The 11421-nt window shown below is 33.9% G+C and overlaps 1 protein-coding gene across 1 annotated transcript; it reads right to left on the bottom strand.

Annotated features, from left to right (window-relative positions):
- Nucleotides 1-1590: 1590 nt before the first annotated feature.
- LOC129642161 (olfactory receptor 2T12-like) lies at nucleotides 1591-2544 on the bottom strand. Its single transcript, XM_055566719.1, has one exon. It carries the CDS (start codon nucleotides 2527-2529, stop codon nucleotides 1591-1593), a length of 939 nt encoding a protein of 312 aa, XP_055422694.1. The 5' UTR covers nucleotides 2530-2544.
- Nucleotides 2545-11421: the final 8877 nt, after the last annotated feature.

Genomic DNA, 11421 nt, shown 5'->3' with positions numbered 1-11421 from the left:
CAGTTCTCAGAGCTCTCTGAGAGTCTGTCCCATAGGTTATAATCCTTAGGTTGACTAAAATAAAAATTTTCCTTTCTTTCATAGATTAACTAATGATTATTATTTTTGTACATAATACCTTGAACAGCAAAACACAAATATCATAATCTATTTTTTTATATTCTTTCTTTGGGTAAAGAGTACTGTATACTAGCAAAAATTTGTATTTCCAATAATATGATTCCACCAACATAATTGAAATATTTTGTTACAGTACATAATTAAAATAAAGAAGCCTAGAGTCTCAGTCCAGTGGAGAAGCTGGAAGATATTCAGCATATACATATCCAGTCCAATGAAAATAGTTAATCTTAAAAAATTGAAAGGAAACACAGTATGAGAAAACTTTTAATAAGTAAACCAATATAATTTTATTTAAAAAATCAAATATTCCATTGAACAGCATGTGCTGTCTATCAGTAAACAACTAGATTGTTTTGCTTTAGAAGCAGCTATCTTTGTTTTTATTTTCAACATCTGAATGAATCATTCACAAAGAAAGAGATACAAATAGGCAATAAGCTAATATAAAAGTATGCAGCATTGCTTCACATAAGGGAAATGAAAATCAAATTCAAATGAATTATAACATTAATTACAATAAACACAAAAGGTTAGTAACACATGCAATTGCCCTAATTTGGAGAAACTGCTATTCATGTGCTTTGCTAGTGGGAGTTTAAAGTCAAACATCCACTTTGAAAGCAGATTACTAAAAGGTAATTCATACATCTACCAAAAAAGGAAAATATATCCATATATATATATATATATATATATAATAACATACAAAAAAAAAAGATTAAAAGCAACTTGAGCAATAACATTCCAGAGTGAAAATAGCCCAGATGAATATCATTAGGGTAGTGAATAAATAAATGGTGATACAAGGAAAAACTACTTAGCAATTGAAAAAAAAAAACTATTGATAGATACAAAATTGCATAGAAATCTTTAAAAACATATTAAGTTGAGAGAAAGATATAAGATAAAAGAAAAATATCTACTGTGTTTTCACTTATATGGGATACTAGATTAGGTTAAACTAACAGAGATACAAAGCAGACCAGTGTTTGTCTCTGGGTTGAGGAGTTTCATTGGAAAAGGGCATAAGGGGCATTTTTTGATCTTGTGAAAATTTTGTCTCTTGCTACTGGGTATAAGTTACCAGCACATGTGCTTCTGAAACTTATTGAAAGGCACCCTTTAGATATGAATATTCTATTGTTTATAAATTATACCTCAATTCAAAAACAACAACAAACTTCAATATTGTTTGACTACTTTGTTCATTGTTTGAAAAAAACATTTATCATGAAATGTGGTGTGGAAACATTTCATAAGAATTTTTTATTTGCAGATTTTTAACAATCCTCAGTCTGATTTGTTGATGACAACCTAATAAATGATACCAAAATATGGACATCTGTACACATTCCAAAGTAAAATAAAAATAACACACAGAGATATAATGGCTATATAATCTTTCTCAAAGAAATTTTACACAATCACTTTTTACAGCCGTGAACTCTGGGGATAATCAATGTAATCTTAATCATGACTTAAGACAGCACACTGATCCACACACTTTCTCAGAGCTCCCTTGACCTCACTGTTCCTCAGACTATAGATGAGGGGATTTAGAACAGGGGTGAAGATGGTATAAAATGCTGACACAATCTTATCATGGTTAGCTGACCTAAAGGATTTTGGTCTCATGTAGGTAAAAATGGCTGCTCCAAAAAACAGTCCCACCACGGAAATATGTGAGGAGCAAGTAGTAAAAGCCTTCTTGCGGGCTTCATTAGAACACATCTGGAGAACAGCGGCAAGGATGAGACTATAGGAAATCAAGATGAGGGAAATGGGGACTAGGAGCATTAACACGCAGCACACATACATAGCATACTCAAAGACAGAAGTGTCAGCACAAGCCAAACGCACTAGAGAGGGGGCCTCACAAAAGAAGTGATCAATCTCATGTGTCCTGCAAAATGAGAAGTTCAGGGTAGCAGCAGCCTGCATGAGCCCATCAGCTGCGCCAAGGAACCACGATCCCAAAGTCATTCTTAAGTATAATTGCCAGCGCATGAGGACTGGGTATCTCAGTGGATGGCAAATAGCGACATAGCGGTCATAGGACATGGCTGCTAAGAGGAAGCACTCGCCCCCTTCCAAAGTGAGGAAGAAGAAGATCTGAAACCCACAGCCAACTCGGGAGATGAACGTCCTGCCCGTCAAATAGTCAGCAGCCATTTTAGGCATAATGGTGATAACCAGTATCATGTCCATGAGGGAGAGTTGGCTCAGTAGAAAGTACATGGGCCTGTGGAGCCCAGAGTCCAGGAGAATCAGGAGAAACATGAGGGCATTGCCAACAAAAGAGGTGAAGGCAGTTATCAGGACCAACACAAAGAGAAATTGGTGGGCTCCTGTGTGATTAAAGAGTCCTAGGAGAATGAAATCTGAAGTGGTATTCCAGTTTTCCATGATTTCAAACAAGACAGACACAGTAAACAGAAAATAGATGAGGGTTATATATACATAACATGACAATATTTATTGAAGCACAAGAAAAAAATAATTTTTCTTGACCTTGATTAATCCGGGAAAGAGCTTTTGCTTTCCAAATAATAGGACTTCTATTTTTATGCACAGCAACTGGAAGAATTAAGTCTGTAGATGGAAACATAATTACTTTGATATTGTTAGGGAATTTAGTTTAACTTTACCAAGCTATACATTGAAAACAATAATGATTTTCTTAGAATATTTCCTCCAATGTAACACTGTAATACTAAATGCAAATTTTTATTACCTGTAAAAGGCATTTTGTGTAGGGAGAAGTTTTCCTTACAAAGTCACAGAAACACAACCTTTACTGGGTGAAGAAAAAATAAAATGCCTTACTTCTTCAACCAATTATGAAGATAAATCAATCTCTCCTTCAATTCCAAGAGGATCTAGATCTTTAAATGCATTTTCATATCTGATCTGCTGGAATCAAAACTATTCAAACTTGTTGAACAAATACAACTAAACCTGCAAAGATGATGATGTTAGTCTTACAGATATAATGTGATTCAATGAAGTTACATGGAAGGAGTCCATCTCTTCTATGGTCACTCCCTTTACCCCTTCTTTTGATATCCGTCCTATACTAGACTGACAATCAAGATGGAGAAAGGCATTAAAAAGGCTCACTCAATCCCTAATTACATAGCTTGAGCATCATCGTTGTTGTAAATCTAGATATCATGGAAATACAGTTGCTCTTTAGCATATGTGTTTCAGATAAAAAAAAAACAAACCTTTATGATCTGCACACACTCATGTCTCTAGTATGCAGTATATACCACTAGTAACTATATGCAACTCCTAATTATAGCCTTCAGTATCACTCTTCTGAAGAACCTCAATCCCTCATTTCTTTGACTTGAAGATTTCTTGTTTTCCATTATTTTCATCATTTTTATTGTTCACGATTGCGAGAACTTTAAACTTGTTTAAAAATCAATAGGAAATTTTTCCTTTTTTCCTATTGATTTTTAAACAAGTTTAAACTGTAGAGTGTTTGGCAAATTTCTTAAATTTAATGTATTGTCAATACAGTGACATTTTCATACTGTTGTGAATCCATCACCAGTATTCATGTCCTGCTCTTCATCTTATTCAACTGAAACTCTTACCCATTAAACAGTAATTTCCCATTACCCCCCCTTCTCTTCAGTTCCTGGAAATCACTCTTCTCCTTTTTATCTTTATAAATTTGACTACTATAGAAGTATTAGATAAGCAAAATCATATAGTATTTGTTTAGTTTTTGATTAGTTTATTCAACTTATTATAACATCCTCAAAGTTTATCCATGCTATAACATGTCAGAATTTCCTTTCATTTTAAAGATGAAAAATATTCCTTTGTATGCATATATTCATACTACATTTTACTTTATAATTTATGCCATCTCTGGACATTTCTAAGTGTCTATTCCAGTTGTGTATTTAAGCATCAATTTAATGGGATTTTTGTTAAAACAAGGTTATTATTTTAAATTTGATATGAAAAACATATATAGAATAAAATATAATTTGAACCAATCATTTTGCTTTTATTATGTAAGAGAGGTTTATATGTTTTAAGATAATTACAAATTAAGTAAATTTTCAGTTTACAAAATATGTTTTCTTATGATAATGTTTCTAATTGTAAGTATTTTATCAAATCATTAGTTCTTAACTTTTCAATGGACATAAATGATATATCTATGCATTTTCTTTATAGATGAAATAAATATGTAAAAGCAATCAGTCATTATGAACATAACTGACTAGTCAATATGTTAACAGAGTTTAGATTATTTAGTGTTAAGTTCAACTAACCTTGCAAAAAAGGAGCTTAAGGGATAATTTCTAACAGAATTGACTATGGATACACAGTGTGGTAAAATTTTAAATAAGAGATTAACTTATCTTTCTTTTTTTTTTTAATTTTGTTTTATTTTTAAACTTTACATAATTGTATTAGTTTTGCCAAATATCAAAATGAATCCGCCACAGGTATACATATGTTCCATCTTTCAAATAAAACATTTACAGTATAATTAAGTGAAAGTATAAAGGCTCACCTCTATTGTAGGAATAGGATTGCTTAAAACTGTGAAAACAAATATTTTCTTCTTTTATTACTATCACTTCAGAACACTAGAAATATTCTGTCTTCTGTCTCCATAGTCTTCCACATAAAACAGGGCTAAAATTGTGATATTTTACTTTAAATTACAAAGTTATCTCTTTTACAATGCTACCAGAAATAACAAATATAACCTCTATTTTATTCTCATCAAGTAATTATAGAATATTTAGAAAACTTCCTATAATTATTCTTTCTATATTTTCTACTTCTTGCTCTCAATATTGAAACTGTAAATCTTTTCCCACAGGGTACTGGAATGATTAATTCATCTATTCTGCAAAATATAAAATGGTAAAAGACAAATTTTTTATAGAATTAACAGGTTAGTACAATGTTTTAATCTCATTATTGTGTCAGCTATCATATGCTTTAGTTCTTCAAATTGTAAAATAGATAATTGAATGGATATTACCTGCAAAACTATATAAATTGATCTAACTGGATTTTTCTGGAGTTCAAATTTAAAAGCAAAACTAATAAGTATTCAGAAACTAGTACAACTTACTCACATAAGATAAAAATGAAGAACTCGAAACCTGCATCCTCTCTGAGCAGCATCCTCCTATTTACCTTTCTGAGTGGAAGAAGGCTCTTCTAGTCTTGCACCATCAAGCTTGCTCATAACAGGGTCTGCAGAGACCTATTAAGAGGCTTGGCCTATTGCCATCTTATTCTAAAATTACTATCCTATTAACATATCAGAACTTCAGAAGTCTAACTCTTTGGATGTCAAAAATGTTTAATTTTTAAAGGTTTAGTGGTTCTCAGAACTTCAATATACTTCCCTGCTGCTGCTACTGCTGCTAAGTCACTTCAGTCGTGTCCGACTCTGTGCAACCCATAGACAGCAGCCTACCAGGCTCTGCCATCCCTGGGATTCTCCAGGCAAGAACACTGGAGTGGGTTGCCATTGCCTTCTCCAATGCATGAAAGTGAGAAGTGAAAGTGAAGTTGCTCAGTCGTGTCCAACTCTTTGTGACCCCATGGACTACAGCCTACCAGGCTCCTCCATCTGTAGGATTTTCCAGGCAAGAGTACTGGAGTGGGGTGCCATTGCTTTCTCCAATATACTTCCCTACATGCTTTCAAAATACTATGATTCATTGAGATAACTATTTACAAGAAGAAAAAATATAAATAAATGTTCTTGGGGAAAGATGCTTATTTAAATATACACACTGAGGAGAGGATTAATTTAATTCTAACATTGCTTATTTATTTTTTTAATATGTTTATTTATTTTAATTGGAGGCTAATTATTTTATAGTATTGTAGTGGTTTTGCCATACATTAACATGAATCTGCCATGGGTGTACATGTATTCCCCATTCTGAACCCTCCTCCCACCTCCCTCCCCATCCCATCCCTCTGGGTCATCCCAGTGCACCAGCCCCAACACCCTGTCTCATGCATTGAACCTGGACTGGTGATTTGTCTCACATATGATAATATACATGCTTCAGTGCCATTCTCCCAAATCATCCCACCCTTGCCCTCTCCTACAGAGTCTAAAAGACTGTTCCTTACATCTGTGTCTTTTTTGCTATCTCGCATATAGGGTTATCATTACCATCTTTCTAAATCCCATATATATATGTTAGTATACTATATTGGTGTTTGTCTTTCTGGTTTATTTGACTCTGTATAATAGGCTCCAGGTTCATCCACCTCATTACAACTGATTCAAATGTATTCTTTTTAATGGCTGAGTAATATTCCATTGTGTATGTGTACTACAGCTTTTTATTCATCTGCTGATGGACATCTAGGTTGCTTCCATGTCCTTGCTATTATAAACAGTGCTGCGATGAACATTGGGGTATGCATGTCTCTTTTATTTCTGGTTTCCTCTGTGTGTCTGCCCAGCAGTGGGATTGCTGGGTCATATGGCAGTTCTAGTTCCAGTTTTTTAAGGAATCTCCACACTGTTCTCCATAGTGGCTGTACTAGTTTGCATTCCCACCAACAGTGTAAGAGTGTTCTCTTTTCTCCACACCCTCTCCAGAATTTATTGCTTGTAGACTTTTGGATAGCAGCCATTCTGCCTGGCGTGAAATGGTACCTCATTGTGGTTTTAATTGCATTTCTCTGATAATGAGTGACGTTGAGCATCTTTTCATGTGTTTGTTAGCCATCTGTAAGTCTTCTTTGGAGAAATGCCTGTTTAGTTCTTTGGCCCATTTTTTAATTGGGTCGTTCATTTTTCTGGTATTGAGCTGCAGGAGTTTCTTGCATATTTTTGAGATTAGTTTTTTGTCAGTTGCTTTGTTTGCTATTATTTTCTCCCATTCTGAAGGCTATCTTTTCACCTTGCTTATAGTTTCCTTTGTTGTTCAAAAGCTTTTCCAAAACTGAACCAGGAAGAAATAGAAAATCTTAACAGACCAATCACAAGCACGGAAATTGAAACTGTAATCTGCAGTTTCAGTAAACAAAAGCCCCGGACCAGACGGCTTCACAGCTGAATTCTACCAAAAATTTAGAGAAGATTTAACACCTATCTTACTCAAACCCTTCCAGAAAATTGCAGAGGAAGAACACTTCCAAACTCATTCTATGAGGCCACCATCACCTTGATACCAAAACCAAAGACAACACAAAAAAGAAAATTACAGGCCAATATCACTGATGAACATAGATGTAAAAATCCTCAACAAAATTTTAGCAAACAGAATTCAGTAACACATCAAAAAGCTCATACACCATTATCACATTGGGTTTAGTCCAGGAATGCAAGGATTGTTCAATATATGAAAATCAATTAGTGTAATACACCATATTAACATATTGAAATATAAAAATCATATGATCATCTCAATAGATGCAGAAAAAGCCTTTGACAAAATTCAGCACTGATTTATGATGAAAACTCTTCAAAAAATGGGCATAGAAGAAACCTACCTCAACATAGTAAAGGCCATATATGATAAGCTTACAGCAAACATTATTCTCAATGGTGAAAAACTGAAAGCATTCCCCCCCTAAAATCAGGAAACAAGACAAGGGCGTCCACTTTCACCACTACTATTCAACATAGTTCTGGAAGTCCTAGTTACAAAAATCAGAGAAGAAAAAGAAATAAAAAGAATTAAAATTGGAAAGAAGAAGTATAGCTCTCACTCTTTGCAGATGATATGATACTGTACATAGAAAACCCTAAAGATAGTATCAGAAAATTACTAGAGCTAATCAGTGAATTTTGAAAAGTTGCAGGATACAAAATCAATACACAGAAATCACTTGTGTCTCTATATACTAACAATGAAAATTCAGAAAGATAAATTACAGAATCAGTCCCATTCACCATTGCAAAAAAAAAAAAAAAAGAATTAAATGTCTAGGAATAAAGTCACCCAAGGAGACAAAAGAAATGTACACAGAAAATTATGACGCTAATGAATGAAATCAAAGATGACATAAACAGATGGAGAGATATTCCATATTCTTGGGTAAGAAGAATTTTTATTGACTATACTACCAAATGCAATCTATAGATTCAATGTGATCCCTATCAAATTGCAAATAGCATTTTTCACAGACTAGAACAAAAAATTTCACAATTCATATGGAAACACAAAAGACCCCGAATAGCCAAAGCAGTCTTGAGAAAGATTGGAGCTGGAGGAATCAAACTTCCCGACTTCAGATTATACTACAAAGCTACAGTTATCAAGACAGTATGGTACTGGCACAAAAACAGATATATAGACCAATGGAACAAGATAGAAAACCTAGAAATAAACCCATGCACCTATGGATGCCTTATTTTTTACAAAGGAGGCAAGAATATACAATGGGGCAAAGACAGCCTCTTCAATAAATGGTGCTGGGAAAACTGGACAGATATATATAAAAGAATGAAATTGGAACACTTTCAGAAACGATACACATAGACAAATATTAATTCTTTTGATGCATTAATATGGAATACATTTCCTTTTGATTGTGTCATTCTATTTCTTTCTTGAAAATCTTGTAGATTTGAATTGTATAGACCTTTCATCTCCTTCATAAATTTGCTCCTAATTGTTTTTGATCCAATTTAAATGGGATTTTTTTCCTCTATTTTGAATGTTTCCTTGTAAATGTGTAACAGCACAGTTGATTTCTATATATTTATTTTATATTCTGCAACTTTACTGAAATCATTGATTAGTTATAGCAGATTTTCTTGATTCTTTATGGTTTTTGACATATAATATCCTATCATTACAAATAATAAAATGAATGCCTTTTACTTCATTTTATTCCCTGATAGCTCTAGTGAAATTTAAGTTGGGTAGAGCAGCCTTGACTTGTCCCTGGTCTCACAAGAAAAACTCTCAGTTTTTCACTCTTGAGAATTTTAGCTGTTGGTATGTTGTATATAATCTTAATTATTTTGCAGTATAACACTTCAATACTGAATATTTCTGGATTTTTATCAATGTTGTAATTTGCCAAGTGCTTTTCAATGTCTATTAAGAAAATTACATTATTCTAAATGTAATTGTATTACACTAATGTGGTGTATCACAGAATCTCATTTGATCATGGTCTGTAACCCTTGTAATGTGCTATTGAGTTCAGTTTTCTAAGACTTTATTGAGAATATCTGCATGTATATTTATCAGGTGTATTGGTCTGTAGTTTTCTTTTCCTGAAATCTCCTTATCTGAATTTGGTATCACGGTATTGTTGGCCTAATAAAATGTTTAAAATTCCTCCCTCTTCAGTTTTTAAGAGATATTAATAATGATGTCAGGATGGCATCACTGACTCGATGGACGTGAGTCTGAGTGAACTCCGGGAGTTGGTGATGGACAGGGAGGCCTGGCGTGCTGCGATTCATGAGGTTGCAAAGAGTCGGACATGACTGAGTGACTGAACTGAACTGAATAATGATTATTTTTAAGTGTTTGGTAGAAATCTCCAGTGAAACCATTGGCCCTGGGTTTTTCTGTGTTGGGAGATTTTTGATTACTGATTAAATCTCGTTACTCATTATTGGTATGTTTTGATTTTTTATTTCATCAAGATCCAGTTTTTGATAAGTCACAGCAGGATCCTCTATGACCAACTTCCCAGAGTAATGGAACTAAAACAAAACAAAACAAAAAACAAATGGGACCTAATTAAGCTTAAAAGCTTTTGCACAACAAAGGAAACTATAAGCAAGGTGAAAAGACAGCCTTCAGAATGGGAGAAAATAATAGCAAACGAAGCAACTGACAAAGAATTAATCTCAAAAATATGCAAGCAACTCCTGCAGCTCAATTCCAGAAAAATTAACGTCCCAATAAAAAAACTGGGCCAAAGAACTAAACGGACATTTCTCCAAAGACATACAGATGGCTAACAAACACATGAAAAGATGCTCAACATCACTCATTATCAGAGAAATGCAATTAAAACCACAATGATGTACCATCTCTCACCAGTCAGAATGTTTGCTATCAAAAAGTCTACAAGCAATAAATTCTGGAGAGGGTGTGGAGAAAAGGAAACCCTCTTACACTGTTGGTGGGAATGCAAACTAGTACAGTCACTATGGAGAACAGTGTGGAGATTCCTTAAAAAACTGGAACTAGAACTGCCATATGACCCAGCAATCCCACTGCTGGGCAGACACACAGAGGAAACCAGAAATAAAAGAGACACGCGTACCCCAATGTTTTTTGCAACACTGTTTACAATAACCAGGACATGGAAGCAACCTAGATATCCATCAGCAGACAAATGGATAAGAAAGCTGTGGTACATATACACAATGGAGTATTACTCAGCCATTAAAAAGAATGCATTTGAATCCGTTCTAATGAGGTGGATGAAACTGGAGCCTATTATACAGAGTGAAGTAAGTCAGAAAGAAAAACACCAATACAGGACATTGAAGCATACATGTGGAATTTAGAAAGATGACAATGATGACCCTATATGCGAGACAGCAAAAGAGAGACAGATGTAAAGAACAGACTTTTTGGACCCTGTGGGAGAAGGTGAGGGCAGGTTGATTTGTGAGACTAGCATTGAAACATGTATATTACCATATGTGAAATACATCACTAGTCCAGGTTTGATGCATGAGACACGGTGCTCAGGGCTGGTACACTGGGATGACACTGAGGGATGGGATGGGGAGGGAGGTGGGAGAGGGGCTCAGGATGGGGAAACATGTACACCCAAAGCTGATTCATGTCAATGTATGGCAAAAACCACACCAATATTGTAAATTAATTAGCCTCAAATTAAAATAAATTAATTAATTTTTTTAAAAAGATTGTTTTTGTAAACTATTCCTAGTAATTTATCCATTTTCTTAGCTTATCAAAAATTCAGTATATAATTTTTCATAGTATTATCTTAAGATCTTTTTATTTTGGTGGTGTCATTTTTTCCTTTTCAGTTTTATTTATTCAGGTGTGCTTTGTTGAATTTTGACCTTTTTAACTAAAACTTTGTCAACTGTGTTCATCTGTTTTTTAAAGCCATCCCATCAATCTTTTCTATTATCTTTCTATACTTTATTTCATTTTTACTTTCTGATATTGTCATTTTATCCCTTCTACTAACTTTTCCCTTGTATTTTTAAAAACTTTTTTTAAGTTCTTTGAGGTGTTTAAATAGGTTTTGTGTTTGAAATCTTTCATTTTCTTAATATAGGCATTTATCACTATAAATTCCCCACAGTACAACTTTGGCTTTGTA

The sequence above is a fragment of the Bubalus kerabau genome, chromosome 1, assembly GCF_029407905.1.
Source record: "Bubalus kerabau isolate K-KA32 ecotype Philippines breed swamp buffalo chromosome 1, PCC_UOA_SB_1v2, whole genome shotgun sequence".
NCBI lineage: Eukaryota > Metazoa > Chordata > Mammalia > Artiodactyla > Bovidae > Bubalus > Bubalus kerabau.
The sequence above is the reverse complement of the archived record's forward strand: the minus strand, read 5'-3'. Positions and strand labels throughout refer to the sequence as shown.